Genomic DNA, 18,438 nt, shown 5'->3' on the forward strand with positions numbered 1-18,438 from the left:
CGTTTAAAACATTTCTGCGACCACAGAAGAATAGCAACAAAAAAGTTTCAAAATGGCGGCATGAAAGGAAAACTGTCGCAGTGACATAACATTTTAGAACATTTTGCAAGAGCCAGGTAAGAGAATTTGATACAGATGTATGCAAAGAGTAGTTTAAATGTTTGTTTACAAGTGGGATAGATATCATGGTGTTATTGGTATAGGTTTTAGTGTAGAACAAACTTTGATTTAGAAAGGCAAGTCTGAACACGGTACTGTCAAAATGACAGTAGCTACATTACATTGGAAATTGTCGTAGTACAGAATAGATGACAGTGGCCTACTTACAGTATGAGTTTTTGATTATTACGATCGACGGCTTGGCACACGTGTGTGAATAGAACTCGACAGATTGTGAAGCGTCTTCAAACTATATCTCTTAAAATAATTGATTAAGTAAGCGACATCATGAGATATGTTATTCATATGACTATGATACAACTATATACCAAATTTTAATTTGATTTGTTGAAAAATGATTGAGTTATCGTGAATTTAATTCATACGATGTACAGATATTAAGCGATACGCCGTGTCACATATGTGTACGTAGGGTAGGGCTTCGCATAGGCAGAGACGTGTATGTGTTATACGTCTCTGGCATAGTTAGAATATATTGCTATATAAACATTGATACACCTTTAATCAGCTGTGTCAAGAAAAACATTATTGTATATATTGAACAATTTAGATTTTAACTGTAACCGATTAAGAATACATTTAACAATGTGTTTAATTATCTTTTTTTATTATTATAACTAATATAGTGGGAGGGGGATGGGTATCAGCGCGCAACTCTCGCTACAAAGGAGGCGATACACGATAGATTAATTAACAAACAGCCTCCGAAAGTCATTCTAGATGACATTAAGTCACTGGACAATTCTATGAATGAACCCAGAGACCTTAGGCAAATTCACAATGCCAAGTATCTTTTGCAGAAAAAAAAACGTGACGACAAACAACTGATAAAGACAAGGCCCCGATCATGTCATCAATCTTTGGTGAAGATGGTTTATTGAATTGTGATTCAATAAAAGAATTCAATACCATTGCACAAACGATTGACGAGTCGTATGGAACACTAAATCGTCAATCGAAGATATTGGTCAGTAAAGATTTTACCAACGATTAAGCGCAGGGTGATTGAATCGAGATTGCGCAATGCTGCAATTCCAAAAGTTTGGAAAAACAACAATTGCGAATCGATGAATCACATCAAACTTCTAGGGGACTGGGAAATATCAAAGGTTCCCGAGCTGATTCAGCGTTTGGATAGCATTCAACAATCGCTGTACTCTGACGTACGTAGATCGTTGCATGGTGTTGGAGACTATGAATTGGCCGCGCACGCGCAGCATTTCAAGTTGAGCACAGTTGTGTGGCGCGAATTGTCAACGTTTGATAAAGCGCGCAAAGTTGACAAGTTCCTAAAGTATATGTGGACGAAAACAGACTTTTTAACATCTACGAATGGTATGTGAACAATACCTAAAACCGCAGCAATCGCAAAAAAAACAGGGACGCGAAAACGTGTTCGCGCGAATCGCACCGAAACGCACGGTCCTGTTAAACAACAAAAGTTGTAACTTAGTTACCTGATGACAATGACGCTAAATGAAGAAGTTTTTTACGCTTTCACAACACCTGTGTACCCGCAGGACGGGATTCAAGATGTGAAAATTACTGACATTTGGTTTTTTTACTTAGAGTTTGAACAGAGAAACAGTTATTCTTACGTATACAGACAAAATGTATTTGATTATATGAAATACCGATATTTACACCTGTGTGCCAGTTATTTCAAAAGAAGTTTAAAACGATTGTATTTTTCAGCTGTACCTTTACAACAATTACCATTAAATTTTAGTGTAGCCTTCATTTAAACTTATAGGTACTTAGGGGATTTTTTTAAACACTAACATTAAATCGATCAGTCACACGAACATATAACGGACCCTGAGTAGAACCACGTCCACGTCCGTAGGGTCTCGTAACATGCTCGTTTCAAGAGTGTGGCTGAGAGTTCTACAATATAATCCGGTCCAACTGTGTTCACATATGCGAAGCCCTACCCAACGTACACATATGTGACACGGCGTATAGCTTCGTAAAATCGTAAAATTAAATTCACGATAGCTCAATCATTTTTTTAACAAATCTACCTGAAGTTTGGTATAAAGGTGTATCATAGTTATATGAATAACATATCTTCTGATGTCGCTTACATTATAGGTTAATATTCGAGATATTGTCTGAAGACGCTTTACGATCTGTAGTGTTCTATTCACACACGTAACTGCCACGCCGCCGATCGTAATAACAAATTAATCATAACTCGATCATTTTTTCAAATATCGAGCTGAAATTTGGAATATAAATCAATAAAAGTCTAACTAATAACATATCTTCTGATGTCGCTTACTTTAGCGGGTAATTGTAACGATATTATCTGGCGACGCTTTCTACTCTTTTCAAGCTAATACACACATGTGCCACGCCGCGATCGTAAAAATTCAATTCATCATAACTCGGTCAATTTTTCAAGTATAAAATTGAAATTTGGTACAGAGGTGTATTATTGTCATATTAACAACATATCTTCTGATGTCGCTTACTTAATTTAGTATTTTTGAAGATTTTGTCTGGTGACGCTTGTTGTCACTTGAAGACGCTTGTTGTCGGTTGAAGACGCTTTTAAGTGAGACCCTTAATTTGTATTGGTCGGTACTATCAAAACTTCTCAAAACGATCTCCTCCAATTAGCAAAAAACAACACGGACGTGCTCAGAAATCAAGTAACGAAAACATTATCACACGGCGACGATTATGTGTACACTAGACTAAATATGTTAACATGGAAAAATGATATTGTTGTATACACCGCAATGTCATTAAAATTACACCATTTTTGTTTCATTTCACTATTCTTATTTATTTCCAAAATTGAATTCAATATATGTTATAATGTGTGTTGGCGTGAAGAAAATAACGTAATCCGTTTTTTTTGCTTTACAATGTACATAACAACAACACAAACACATTTTTAGCTCACCTGGCCCGAAGGGCCAAGTGAGCTTATCCCATGGTGCAGCGTCCGGCGTCCGGCGTCCGTCAACTTTTTCCTTTAAAATGCTACTTGTCCTGAATGGCTCAGAGGATTTTGACCAAATTTGGTCAGGAGCATCATTGGCCAAAGGGTTCTCAGTTTTGTATAAACGGAGGGTATAACCCCCCTGGGGGCAGAGGGGCGGGGCCAAATAGGGGGAAAATAGGTAAATCTTTAAAAATCTTCTTCTTCTCAACCAATAGAAGGATTTTGACCAAATTTGTCCTAGAGCATCTTTGGACAAAGGAGACTCAAGTTTGTATAAACGGAGGGTGTGGCCTCTTTGGGGGCAGAGGGGCGGGGCCAAATAGGGGAAGTAGAGGATTTTTTCTCTCCTACTATACAAGTGAAGGGATTTAAACCAAATGCAGTCTGAAGCTTGGTCAGGAGCATCATTGGCCAAAGGGTTCTCAGTTTTGTATAAACGGACGGTATAGCCCCCCCTCGGGGCAGAGGGGCGGGGCTAAATAAGGGGAAAAAAGGTAAATCTTTAAAAATGTTCTTCTTCTCAACCAATTGAAGGATTTTGACCAAATTTGTCCTAGAGCATCTTTGGACAAAGAAGACTCAAGTTTGTATAAACGGAGGGTGTGGCCCCTCTGGGGGCGGAGGGGCGGGGCCCAATAGGGGAAATAGAGGATTTTTTTTCTCCTGCTATACAAGTGAAGGGATTTTAACCAAATGCAGTCTGAAGCATGATTAGGGACAAAAGAATCAATTTTGTATAAACTGAGGTGTGTGGGCCTCCTTCTAAGGGCAGATGGGTGGGGCCCATTAGGGGAAATAGAGGAAAACATCAAATATCCTTCTCCTTTTGTACCGATGAAGGGATTTTGACCAAATTTGGTCTGGAGCATCATTGGCCAAAGGGTTCTCAGTTTTGTATGAACGGAGGGTATGGTCCCCCTGGGGGCAGAGGGACGGGGCCAAATAGGGGAAAATAGGTAAATCTTTAAAAATCTTCTCCTCAACCAATTGAAGGATTTTGACCAAATTTGTCCTAGAGCATCTTTGGACAAAGGAGACTCAAGTTTGTATAAACGGAGGGTGTGGGCCTTCTGGCGGCATAGGAGCGGGGCCCAATAGGGGAAATAGAGGATTTTTTTTCTCCTACTATACAAGTGAAGGGATTTAAACCAAATGCAGTCTGAAGCATGCTTAGGGAGAAAAGAATCAATTTTGTTTAAACTGAGGTGTGTGGATTCCCCTTCTTTGGGGCAGATTAGTGGGGCCCATTAGGGGAAATAGAGGAAAACATTAAAGATCCTTCTCCTTCTGTACCGTTGAAGGGATTTTAACCTAACCAAACTTGTTTTAGAGAATCTTTGGGCAAAGGGAATTGAATATTTATAAATGGAAGATGCAACTTTGTTACTTGTACTCCTTTGATAAACCTGAATGGTACTCAGCAGGTTTTAAATTGAAAAATAAAATACCAGGTGAGCTATTAAGGCCCCTGGGCCTCTTGTTTAGCTTATGCCGTGGTGCGGCGTTCGTCCGGCGTCAACATTTTACTTTAAACGACTTCTTCTTAATAACCGAAAGGCCTAGGGTGATGATATTTGGCCAGAAGCAAACTAGGATGAAGGGCTACCAAGTTTGTTCAAATAAATGACCTTCATCTATTTTTAAGGTCACATGGGGTCAAATATGTTTAAAAACTTTAAACAACTTCTTCTCAATAACCAAAAGGCCTTGGATAATGATATTTGGCCAGTAACATGCTGGGATGAAGGGCTACCAAGTTTGTTCAAATAAATGACCTTCACCCATTTTCAAGGCCACATGGGTCAAATATGTTTAAAAACTTTACACAACTTCTCCTGAATACCCAAGAGGCCTAGAACAATGATATTTGACCAGTATCATGCTCAGATGAAGGGCTACCAAGTTTGTTCAAAAAAACGACCTTCACCTATTTTCAAGGTCACAGGGGTCAAATATGTTTAAAACCTTCAAATAACTTCTCCTGAATATCCAAGAGGCATAGGCTAATGAAATTTGGCCAGTAACATGCTGGGATGAAGGGCTACCAAGTTTATTCAAATGAATTACCTTCATCTATTTTCATAGTCACAGGGTCAAATATGTCTAAAAACTATAAACAACTTCTTCTCAATAACCAAAAGGCCTTGGATGATGATATTTGGCCATTAACATGCTGGGATGAAGGGCTACCAAGTTTATTCAAACAAATGACCTTTACTCATATTCAAGGTCACAGGGATCAAATATGTTTAAATCTTTAAATGACTTGTTCTGAATATTCAAAAGGTCCAGGGTAATGATATTTAGCCAGAAATATGCCGGAACGGAAGGCTATAAACTTTCAAGATCGCAGGCGTCATATGTTTAAATCATTTAATAGATTCAAATGGATCGAACACAGATATTTTGCCTGTAGCTGTATATTAGTCCACTTTTAAGATTACAAGTGTGAGATTAATACCAGGTGAGCGATTCAGGCCAATTGGGCCTCTTGTTTTTAAATAAAACTGATTTTTATGATATGGAAGATTAAGAATACTGAATTTGTGACTTAAAACAAGTAAAAATGAAAAGAAAATACCAAACAATGTTTCGCCCTAAAAAAAATGTTTTAGGACGAAACAACCTAGCGCGAAACAACCTAGGGCGAACGGGATTTGGGGCAAAATAACCCGGAACCGATTATCACTGGTATATTACAATGAGACGAGTGATGTTGACAGAAACCTAATCTATTGATACATCAACGTGTGTTTATATTCTAGGTTACAAACCATGGAAGGCTTTAAGCATGTATTCATGCGTCTTTGTAAAGAAAACCACATTGAACCCCAGGATTGTGTTTTAGTCCAATTAAAAAGGTGAGGAAAGAATTAATTCTCATTTATAATGTATACATGCAATTGCAACATTCTTGACTATTGAGTGTTCATAATGATAATGGTGTGAGTGAACTTACAATTAAAGAGTCTCTTTTCATTTAAATTTAAACATATCAGTGTTTCATTGTCATATGACCTCTATCCATAAAAAATACCAGTATGATAGTTTCAATTGTTAATTGTAAACTGTATCAACTGTAAGATTCATAATTAAGGAAGGTACAGTTAGAAAATCTTTCAACCATTATTTAGATATGAAATATTTGCTGTATGTATTATTTAATACTTGTACAAACATTTTACTTGGTATTGTCTATCATATAATGTTAACATTGAGATAATGATTTAATATGAGGTGATTACAAAAGTTACATTTCTATTGCAGTCTTGATAGCAGTAAAGGGAAACATGTGTTAGATCTATCTACAAACAGTTTATCAGCTAAGACATGCCATGCCCTCGGGAAAGCAATAGCCACAGACAAGAACTTCAGAGAAATCAAGTTTGCTGATTGCATGCTTAGTGAAGATGGTATGACAATAAAAAACAAGTTTCCACTTTAATTCTTGATGTATATAAATCCTAGAAGAAAAAAGTTATCAATATGTTTGATGTTCAGAAATAATTTGTTATAAGTATGCTTGGAAATTCAGGATTAAAACATGTACAAATAGAGTTATATCAACATTATTGTTTAAATTTACAGGTGTAAAAGGACTAGCCTATGGATTTTCCACAAATAACTATTGTAAAAAGCTTGACATGAAGGTGAGAATTTTTTAACTTATCATGCCTTAAGTTATAGATATTATGTATCACACAGAAATGTTTTAAACGGTACTTCAAAGTCGTCGCTAAAAACATGAAATAATGAAAAATATAGCCAAGTAATAAATATGTAATATAATTGTATATATTTATTTAAACACCTTTTACTTTTCTTGATAAATTAACAACTGCTAGGATATACATGTATGATATATGATAAATGAACGTCATGATATTTAATGAATGTCATGTTTTTTTGTTACTTTATAAATATGCACAGTAGTCATCATATCAAGTGATAATTATTGAGATTTAGTTAACTTGTTCACCATCTGGCATATATACACTGTACAGTGAATGTACTGTAGTTACCAGTATGATCCACTTATCTCATCTGCCATCATTTTTGCAGAACTCTCAAATATCCAGATATTTTCCTGTGAGAGAAATAATATGAAAGTTTCTTCAGTAGTCCATAGACTAAAACATGAAGAGAAGTTGCTAAGACATTAATACATAACCTCCTCCTCTACATTCTAGGGAAACAACATTCGAGGAACAGGTGTGGACTTCCTGGGTAAAATGCTGCGACACAACCACACCCTCCTTAGGTACAAGGCTTACATATATCCACACATTTGAATGATTCCTTTGTCATAAAATAGACTAAATACTAATGATAATTTTGTTGTATACGATACTGTCAAAACAGAGTTATGTAACTAAGCAAAATTAGTATTTTTTTGTAATAATAATAACAGACATATTTGTTTTGGTATTAAACATTTTAAATATTTTGTGTACATGTCAGGTGGTTCCCCTTCAGAGTGTTTGCTGAATACAGTACAAAGTGTATTTTATTAATATTGATTGACATTCTAACTCGTCACATTTTTTCCTGTACAAAGTTTGTGTCTGGAGTGGAATGCCCTGGGGATGCTGGATAACTCGTTTGCTCTGTTCTGTGAGGGAGTAGGCTCCAATGATACTCTCCAGGCTCTAGACATCAGAAACAACCAAATCAACCATGACGGAGCAGTCGAGCTTGCCGCGGGGCTCAAGAGGAACAGCACACTGAGGTCTCTAGGTAAGGAACCATACAGGATCAAAGTCATTTACAGCAGCATGTAACACTGTTTACTTTAAGCTCTTTAAATGGTATTTAACTACTTACTATACACTCAATTTAAATATTATCAAATAAACTATCACGACTTTATAAATTTTTAGCATAATTTTTATTTAAAAGCTATTTCAACGAATGTAATACAAACAAGGTTTTAGTTTCTAAACATTAATGTTCTTCATCAACAGATTGCTGAATTTTAAAATGTGTTAATTAAAATGGAATTCTATTTATGCATAGTAGTACTTGTAATTACTTTTGTATATGACCTTGTGAGATTTTGATACAATGTTTATAAAAGGATACACCTACATGATATAACTAAACCTGCTGTACATTCCACTTGTGTTATTTTGGATACATTTATAAGTCGGTGCATAATTGTTTTGTTTTTCAGATCTACGATGGAACAATGTTGGGCTGCTGGGAGGGCGTGCTCTGCTAGAAATGTTACAGATCAATAAAACACTGTGTAGGATGGAGCTGGCTGGAAACAACATTCCTGTAGACATCTTAAAGTCCATAGGTAAATCACTGCTCTGGGTCCTTTCTCTTAGTGCCATGATAAGGTTGTTGTCTGCAGGTGAAAGGTTATAAGCATGGGACTGAGAATAGGACTAGGACACAGTAAAGGTAGAAGTAAAAGTGCTTCTAGAGACAAATTCAAAATACTTGGATTGTGCTACAATTTTTCTTTTTTCATCTGATTTGTTTAACCTGATTTGACATGTTTGTATAATCAAATAATATAATGTAAATTATATTTTGATTATCATTTCATTATTATATCAAATTATCCAGGTTATCACTTCAGTTTAAAATGACATGCTTTGTGTTACAGAGACAGCCATCAGTCAGAACGAGGACCGTGCCCTAGTGACAGGAGAGTACAGTAAAAAGATCACATTAATGACCAAGCATGTGAAACAGATTGAGCATGACAAGTCATTACAGGTAGGGACATGACAAGTCATTACAGGTAGGGACATGACAAGTCATTACAGGTATGAACATGACAAGTCATTACAGGTAGGGACATGACAAGTCATTACAGGTAGGAACATGACAAGTCATTACAGGTAGGGACATGACAAGTCATTACAGGTAGGGACATGACAAGTCATTACAGGTAGGAACATGACAAGTCATTACAGGTAGGGACATGACAAGTCATTATAGGTAGGGACATGACAAGTCATTACAGGTAGGGACATGACTAGTCATTACAGGTAGGGACATGACAAGTCATTACAGGTTGGTACATGAGAAGTCACTACAGGTAGGGACATGACAAGTCATTACAAGTAAGAACATGACAAGTCACTACAGGTAGGGACATGACAAGTCATTACAAGTAAGAACATGACAAGTCATTACAGGTAGGGACATGACAGATCTCTATAAGTAAGTAACAGGAGAAGTATTTACTGGAAGGAACATGAAATTAAAGGTCAAAATAGGTTAGAATGTGACAAGACTCTAGAGGCAAAAAAGCATGACTGCACCTTTCCTTCAATGACTCATTGGTGATGCTAGGGGCTAACAAGTTGGTCTTAACTACTGCTGAAATAGAAAGGGAAGTGCATAAAACCCCTTAATTTTATCAATTTAAAATTTAAAAGTATTCCTTCTTTTAAAATAAATACTGAGTAAATGTTTACATAAAATGAACTGTGCCACTACTCTAAAGATATAGCTGTAGCTATCATGGTTATGGCAAACCTAGGGGACAAAGACATCCACTTTTCTGTTAAATGTAGAAATATTCTTATTTTGTAAGACTGTTTGGGATGAGAACATATATTATGATATGCAGAAAATGAATGTGTGGTGTAATGTTTTCAGTTTTTACCTAGACTATTGACCTACTTGTTACTACTATTTTAGATGAATGACCTGATGGATACTATAGACAAACAAGAAGAACTACTACGCCGATCTAAAAGGTAAAATGTCAAAAATGATAATGTTATAGAAGCATTTTGCTCAGTGGTACCAAGTGAACTATTTATGTTAATGAGGTGACTTGATCAAGTGCAAGTTAACTATTTATGTTAATGAGGTGATTCGATCAAGTGTACACTTGCTATTGAAGTGACTTAAACAAGTTTACTATTTATGTTATTGAGGTGATTCATGCTAATGAGGTGACTGAAACAAAAGAAACAAGCTTGATGAGTAGACATGAACAAGGTTACTTTTGATATTAAAATTTTAAAGGAATCTGTGTTTTAAGTGTTTGATCGGTCTAAATATTGACTTGATTTTGTTTAACAGGTCTTCTTCTGATAAAATCACTAATCTACACGAAGCACTAGAAGAGAGGAAAGCTTCTTTTAACTCTGTTGCTTCCAAGTAAGTAATAAGATATACTATACTTACACTTATATACTGGAATAAGCTAAATAAAACGGATCAAAATGCTGCAAAAAACAAGAGTAATAACTCTTTCAAAAATTACTGAATTTAACTTAAGAATGTGAAAGCACAACTACATGTCACGCTAATAAATCATGCCTACTTATGTTGAATCCTGTCGTATGATGTGTGACATTGCCATTTATGCTGAATAGTGTTCCTTGTTATGTCTCCCCTTCGAATGAAGGGAGATATATTGTATTAGTACTAGTTCTTCTTCTTCTGGTTCTTCTAATCGCATCTTGTCCAGGCCATAACTTTTAAACCGTTAAAGACATCTTGATCAAACTTGAACTATACCTGCATCACCCACAGAAGATGTGCAATGCACTAGAATCGGGTCGTGTGCCCCCACTATATACAGAGTTATTGCCCTTTGTTTATTTTTAATAACGAAGATTGTCCGTAGCATAAGTTCAATGTTATTTCACCTACGTTGACCAAACTTACCATATTTATGTATCTTGGGAAGGCAGAATCTGTCACACTAAAATCAGGTCTTGGCCTCACTTGGCCCTTTGTTTATTTTTTATATCGAAGTTTGTCAACGGTATACATTTTTAACCGTTAAAGATATCTTGATCAAACTTGAAGTATACCTGTAACACCCACAGAAAGTGTTGGTGCACTGAAATTAGGTCTGGTGCCCCACTATATACAGAGTTATGGGCCTTTGTTCTTAAACAAATTGTTCAAACAATATGAACCAGAATAATTTAAAAGTTGAATGGTTTTAAAGTTTACACACCTTAATCTTGATGTGACCTTTCTATTCTTCCAAAAAAAGTTCTAGTTGTTCAACATTTTACATTTTCTAATATTAGTACCATTAGGATGGAGGGTAAATTTACAGGTTAAAGATAATTTGCAATAAAGTTCGTTATAAAATGATTTTTCATGTAACTAGTTGTAATATAAATAAATAAATAAATATAGAACGTTTGATATAGCACCCTATCTAGCTAGAATAAGCAACTCTCAGGCGCTTTACAGTACATATATATACAATTTATACAATCAATACAACTTATATATACATTAATCAATACAAGTTGAGGATTTTGCAGGAGCTGCCTTATCAGGCGCTAACTATTAGTCCTATGCCACCTGGCTAATATCTCCCTATGTGTGTATGCCTGGGGGTTTGCTGGAGATGTATAGTTATGTGCACTATTTACGTGTAATTAAAGACGGTATTTAAAAGTGAAAGCAGATCTCTATTTGTTTTTTTGTGACAAATATCCAATCAGGAGGTGCTGAACATCAGTGTAGGGGGCTCACAGTCTCATTTGTGGTCTAGCCGAGGTAAAATTGCTGGGGTTTCTGTCCGTCCGTCCGTCTGCACTTAGGTTAAGAAGAATGGTTTAGGTCCGTTTCCAAATTATTAATTATCCCACATCAACTAAACTTGGCTTATGTATCTAAGGATGCTTATCAAATGTGATGCATTGGATGCTTCTGAGCTACATTTTCTGCTTCAGTGACCAGGTTAAGAAGTTTGGTTAAGGTCAGTTACTAAGTAACTACTTGTCCTACATCAACTAAACTTGCATTGCTTTTGTATCTAAGGATGTTTATCACATGCGATGCTTTGGATGCTGGTTCTGACCTACATTTTCAGCTTCAGTGACCAGGTTAATAAGATTGGTTAAGGTCAGTTAACTACTTGTGGTACATCACATGTGATGCTTTATGTACTGTAGGAATCGGGCCATATCGCCATTGGTGGTTTCTTGTTTAAGTATTTTATTTTACTAATTGATTTACGCTTGAAAGTATCAAATTTATCATAGGCTGATTTTCACTGTCTATGAAACACCTCCATTGTCAGAAAGTTGTCTTATAAACTAGGTACAATGTCTCATTGTGTCTGTATCACGCTCTGTTGAATCCAGACTTGCCATGACAGAGTCGGAGCTTGCCCTCACAGAGCAGAAATGTAATGATTACTCCATGCTCATGAACAAACTAAAACAGGAGTTGTCGGAGAAGATGGGCGGGCACCAGGAGGATCTACGCAGATACCAGGAGGTGAGCTGGAGTTCCTCCTGTAAAATTCTGATATCTGATACTTTTCATAAGTCACGAAAGTTGAATTGTTTTTGTGAAATGGCATTTTTTCTGCACATTTGTAAAAGTTGTACTTTCATTGAAAACTTTGTAATGCAACTGTTTATCAGGACTTGAAGTGTAACAGCATAGGAAGTTAATTGGTTTTAATGTTTTCTGTTTTCTTATGATGTGAGATCGGTATGAAAAAAACAACCAGAGCTAAAATTAGGAACAGATACAAAAAGTGATTCTTGTATTTGAGTTCAATGTCTCCCCTTTGAGTACAGGAATACACATTGTATTAGCAATGGTTTTGCTGGTTCAGGGTTTCAAAAAGTCTTGTCTGAGCCAATTGTTGTTATACAATTAAATACTTCTTGATGAAAGTTTAAACGTACCAGCATTACACACAGAAAGTGTGCAGTCTATATTGTAGTAAGGTTAATCTGGCAGATCAAGGCCTGGGGCCACATAGTAATTTTAACAAAATTTGTTGTGGCCATAAGTTTTGGACCATTAAAGATATTTTGATGAAATTTGAAATGTACCAACATCATACAGAGGTGTGTAGTATACTGTAAATATGTCATTCTTGGCTTCATTTCAGCATCAGTAGTCAAACAGTTCTTAATTTTTAATCAAGTTTATCTGGTCCACCCATTTTAAACAATGAACATTACAATATTTGGATGTAACATACATTTTAAACAATACATTTTAATTGTTTTAGGATCGTTCTGTAACAGAGGCTAAACTATACAAGGAGGTGTCAGTGGCACACGACAAGAACATCCAGCTAGAGACCAAGGTATGTATACATTTATAGGGACTTGTATCTCATCAGTTTACTCGAAAAACAAGTCATGATTTACACAGGAAATAGAAATACAATTAATATGCTTGTTCAGAGAGTGAGATTGTTTCCATATATAAAGAATATCCCATGTTTTTTTCTTTTCTTCCCAGTTGGAGGATGCAGAAAGGAAATGTCGGCTACAGCAGGACCAAATCTTTGAGCTGAAGGAACAGATCACACACTTAACAGCTGAACTCAAACTTAAAGGGACACATTTTGATGGTAACTATACGAAAACAAAGTAAATATTTTCAGACACATCAAGTTGATTTCTATTTTGTTCAGATTACTTGTTCTAAATTAATTTATTTTGATAAATAAATGAGCTCAGGTTTGAAGACAAAGTAATTGTTCATAGAAGCAGTAGGCATTTCCTCAACTCTGAGTGGTTTTTATGTACCATATTTGGTAAATCTAGACAAGAGGCCCAAGGGCCTTAGTGGTCACCTGAGTACTGGTAGCTTTATTTTATGGTTTAGATGTGATGTGGAAATCAGCATGTAAACTAAGTGAAATGCGATACTTGTCATGTAATCAAAGGATAATGATTTTAAAATATTGGTGAATGTTCCCTTTCCCTTTGGAGCCCCGCCCTAGCCCCTGGGGATGGGGTAGGAATTCCAATTTTACAATTTAATACCTTCATCCACCAAAGATGATTTTGACTAAGTTTGAATAATTTTCTGCTGAAAATGGATAAAATATACCCAAAAGTGTTGTTTCCCTATATAAACTATAGTAAACTTTACCCCCTCCCCAAGGGAGAACGGATAGCTCGGGGGTCCTGAAATTTACAATTTAAATAAAGCCCCTATGATCTTTCCATCCATGCTGAGAAAATGACTGTTATTCCTCTGAGTCAGGAGAAGAAGATTTTTGAAATATTGGTTAATTTTCCCTTTGGGGCCCCACCTTGGCCCCTAGGGTTGGGGTAGGAATCCTAATTTTACAATTTAAAACCCTCATCCACCAAAGATGATTCTGACTAAGTTTGAATACTTTCCTACAGAAAATTGTCAAAATATACTCAAAAGTGTTGTTTCCCAATATAAACTATAGTAAACTTTACCCCCTCCCCAAGGGAGAACGGATAGCTCGGGGGTCCTGAAATTTACAATTTAAATAAAGCCCCTGATGATCTTTCTATCCATGCAGAGAAAATGACTAGTACCTCTGAGTCAGGAGAAGAAGATTTTTGAAATATTGGTTAATTTTTCCTTTGGGGCCCTGCCTTGGCCCCAGGGGTTGGTGTAGGAATCCCAATTTTACAATTTTGAAGCCTCATCTACCAAAGAATGATTCTGACCAAGTTTGAAAAAATTCCATCCACTGGTTCTTGAGAAGAAGTTGAAAATGTAAATATTTATGCACGACGGTCGACGAAGGACGGAAAGTGATCAGAAAAAGTCACTTGAGCAAAGCTCCGGTGACCTAAAAATACTGTTTGATATCATGAATTATAAACATCAAAGTGACAAATACCTTGAAATATCTTACAGAACGACTCCAACAAGAGCGAATAAGACATAAGGATGACTTGAGGGACGCAGAGCAGATCAGACAGAAAGAGGTACCAAACACTTATCATAGATGTGTGACTGGCCAGCATGGTTTAAGGTCTGCAGAACCAGCATGGGGGAGTACATAGTGTACTACTAGCATCCTAGCTTCTTGGAGGAATTTTCTTAAGATAAAAACTGGTTCCATGTGTCTCTAGAGGCTCAGTCTTTGCAGTTACTTTTTTCTCAATTACAGGCGATAGACCAAACGCATTGATTATTAATGGTTAATTTTCCCGAGTTGAACATTTCATTAAAATATTCAGATTTCATCATAGATTTTGATTTATGTTTTGTTTCCATAACATTGAATAAAGATGTGTAGGTATATATGTCAGTACTAAAGTAGAAGATGTTTCCTTGTACAGGTGGCACGAGTTAGACAGGATGCCGAGGAGACGGAGAGTGCCATGCGTGAGAGGATTCAGAAGCTGGAGATGACAAGACTAGCCTTAGAGGAGGAGATCAGTAAACACAAAAACGCAAACATAAACAACAAACTTCACCACGAGGAACAGCTCAGTCTCGCCAAACAGAAACTCCTATCTGAGGAGGTAATATATCCTCATCTAATCATATAAACACACACCATTGCTCAAAAGTATGCTGTACAAATAGGTATAATCCAATACACATTTGAAATGGGATTATAATGAAGAGTGGGAGTGCTTATTGTCACAAATTAAAAGAACATCGATATTACTCCTGGTCATCTTTTGATATCACGGATAAGTGGCCAATTGTTGAATGTTCCTAAAAAACAATAATGTATGCCTGTATGAATATAAAACTGAACAAGATTAATTCAAGCTATATATCATGGGGTTCTTATTATAGCTCAAGTCAGATTGTCTTCAGGAAGGGATACTCTGTATGAAATAAACTGTTATCGAAAGCTTGTATTGACATATTCTGTGATTGTAGGAACTGCGTCAGCAACATGTGGGGGAGAAGCTGAAGCTTGAGATGCACTTGAAGGATGAGCTGCAGTCTCGGTGTAACCAGCAGTCATCTGTGGTGTCAGAGCTACAGTCCAAAAACAGCTCACTCACCATGGAACTCGAACTGATGAAAAGGCGGGTCGAAGAGCTCCACCAGGTCAGCCAGTACATATTATTGTATCGTCACTTAGGGACTTCCAAGTCCTAAATATGAGTGTCCTGAAGGCAATTTTCTCACTAATTAAATCAAGATCAATGAAACTTCACTGTATGTACATACACATTATATACCTATAAACATACACTGTTCTTCTGCATACACAATTACACACCCGTGTCTCCTACACTATTAACATGCAGTGCTCCATTTTGTACACTGTAACATTATATAACTGAATAAGAAATGTATCTCATTCCCTAGCTGGTACCCTCCCCCTTCTCATGGATCTCTAACATTGTACAGCAAAGGAAGAGATTATAATTACAGTCAAGTTGAAATCATGATAATAATGTTAACAATGAGAAGCTGAAGATAATTAGAAGTGATTTGTTCACCAATCCACAGGAGCTATCAGAGAAGAACAGTATGACTCTGTCTGAGGTTGGCAAGGTGAAGATTGACCTGAATCAGACACTCACAAAGCTTGACGGGGAGAGGAAAATACAAGCTGAACTTAGGGAACAGCTTGGGGAGGCTGACAGAAAGATGTCTGGTAGGTGTAACTATGCTGGTCAAATATGTCTCCAGAAAGCCACACCAAGAATATGTAGTATATAGATTGAAAACAATATTGTTTTGGTCCTAGATATACATGCAAGGTTGAAGAAAGAACAGAAATCAATCAAACTAGTCTGGTTATTTTCATGCTAGTCAGAATTTCGACGAGACATATTGTGGTGCGGGAAATAAGGCCTATAAACTAATTAATTCATGATTGATTTAATTCGGAATATTTGAGTGTAGAAATGATGGAGTTTTTAATAAAGATACTTCATGATTTCAAGTCTATCTCCTTGCTAGACACTAACAAGAGGTAAACAACCGAAATATCCTGATATTTATTTCCAGCTGTTGTGTTGCTATTGTTGCCAACTTGCTTTTAATTTCAATCCTGGCTGCCTATGACTAGGATTTACAGATATCATTGTTTGAAGGAAGGTAGTTTATACATGGTTTTGTTTTATATTTACCTACGTGACTTGCAACAACAGCATTCATGATATATTTGTTAAAACTATTATTAAATGATCATCGGTTAGTCAATAAAAAAATGAGTATTCAGATTCCTGATTTAACTATTTACTACTATATTTCCAGAACAACTTCTCAGACATCGACAATTACTAGAGGACAAAGATTTAGAGACAGAAGATTTGAAAAGGCGATTAAAATCGAGGGAGGCAGAACTTAATGGTATAAGAGAGGAGGAGGGCCAACGAGCACAGGTGTTACAAAATGCTATAATGAACTATGTCAACAAAGTACCTGCTCACTGATTGGTTCTCACTCCAGTAAACACTACATTGTCAAAGAGATCTTTTAAATTCAACTCTGTGAACTAGAAAGTAGGCCCCTACCGACAGAATGTTTCAGTGACCAGTTAGAAGATATCTTACTTAACATGCTATCTATGGCTTCAGTACATTCCTGGTAGATAGATTAGAACAATGGGCCACCACATACAGATTAACTGCACTGTATCATCACCTCACAAATGATGGAAATTTGAATCGCTGATGTATGGATAATACTTTGGTAACAAGTTGCTTTTCATCATAAAATACTCATGTGATGTATGTATTGAAAGAATTATAAGGTGCTTTCTTATCTAATTCGGGAAAAAATACTACACCTCTGTTGAACAGAATGACTTTTTGTTCTGTCATGAGGTCAAATGAATAAGAGACAGAAATGAACTTGATCCTGTATGACTGCTAAGTAACAACAAAACAACGAAGTAATGTATTTATATGAATGTGTAGGTGTTGTGCTGCATGTGAATATCTTGACCGTCCATGTGTAGTTCTGTCTGGGACAGCTGTGATATATATATATATTGAATTATTATGATTGTTGAGTAATGATTAGAGAGAGCTTACCTGTTTGTATTTAATGATACAGTGTCCTTAGTCAGAGTAGTGATATTTATACAATTTGTACAAACTTCATATTTCTACTATACATTCATAACTCCTTATCATTCTTGAACATTTCCCCAGTACTTCTATACAGAATAACTTTCTACACACCAGCACACAGCATTTATACAGGGCTTATTATAAATATTGTTTGATATACAGTACAAGTAAGCTTTAATGTTTCTTAATGCATACTTCATCATGAACCTTGTCATGTATTTTCTCTAGTAGGTGATTCTATAATTTATTCCAATATTTGATTAAAAACATTATATGCAATGTACATTTATGACAGTTCATACAACATGCTTCTCTGCATTTATTTTCACTGTGAATGTTTTTAACTACCTGTTAAAATTCTAGAGTAGTAAATATTAATATTGTGATTTATTTTTGTTAAAATGTTGTACATTTTGAGGACTTTGTTATACATTGATGTAGTTATATCTAGTGTGATAAGTATATGATACATACATGCAGAAATGCAGGTGCACACACAAAATTTTCATGTAAATTCCAATTGTGTCATATACTTCTTGTAGTATCCATGAATTATCAAAT

General features: G+C 36.0%; 1 protein-coding gene across 1 annotated transcript; it reads left to right on the plus strand.

Annotated features, from left to right (window-relative positions):
- Window positions 1–24: 24 nt before the first annotated feature.
- LOC110448221 (leucine-rich repeat-containing protein 45-like) lies at window positions 25–18,416 on the plus strand. Its single transcript, XM_021494355.1, has 18 exons — window positions 25–116; window positions 5,902–5,997; window positions 6,404–6,549; window positions 6,725–6,786; window positions 7,327–7,397; window positions 7,695–7,873; window positions 8,310–8,438; window positions 8,754–8,866; window positions 9,800–9,858; window positions 10,190–10,267; window positions 12,226–12,361; window positions 13,113–13,190; window positions 13,349–13,460; window positions 14,738–14,808; window positions 15,166–15,351; window positions 15,722–15,895; window positions 16,304–16,451; window positions 17,057–18,416. Exons 2-18 carry the CDS (start codon window positions 5,912–5,914, stop codon window positions 17,233–17,235), a joined length of 2,007 nt encoding a protein of 668 aa, XP_021350030.1. The 5' UTR covers window positions 25–116; window positions 5,902–5,911; the 3' UTR covers window positions 17,236–18,416.
- Window positions 18,417–18,438: the final 22 nt, after the last annotated feature.

Source organism: Mizuhopecten yessoensis, unplaced genomic scaffold (assembly GCF_002113885.1).
Source record: "Mizuhopecten yessoensis strain PY_sf001 unplaced genomic scaffold, ASM211388v2 scaffold3949, whole genome shotgun sequence".
Lineage (NCBI taxonomy): Eukaryota > Metazoa > Mollusca > Bivalvia > Pectinida > Pectinidae > Mizuhopecten > Mizuhopecten yessoensis.

What these genes read in the sequence shown, in the direction of transcription:
- LOC110448221 (XM_021494355.1), top strand. Translation starts at nt 5,912, where the DNA reads ATGGAAGGCTTTAAGCATGTATTCATGCGTCTTTGTAAAGAAAACCAC. An exon ending in AGCATGACAAGTCATTACAG is followed by an intron (nt 8,867 to 9,799) that starts GTAGGGACATGA and finishes CTACTATTTTAG; the next exon opens with ATGAATGACCTGATGGATAC. An exon ending in ATCTACGCAGATACCAGGAG is followed by an intron (nt 12,362 to 13,112) that starts GTGAGCTGGAGT and finishes TAATTGTTTTAG; the next exon opens with GATCGTTCTGTAACAGAGGC.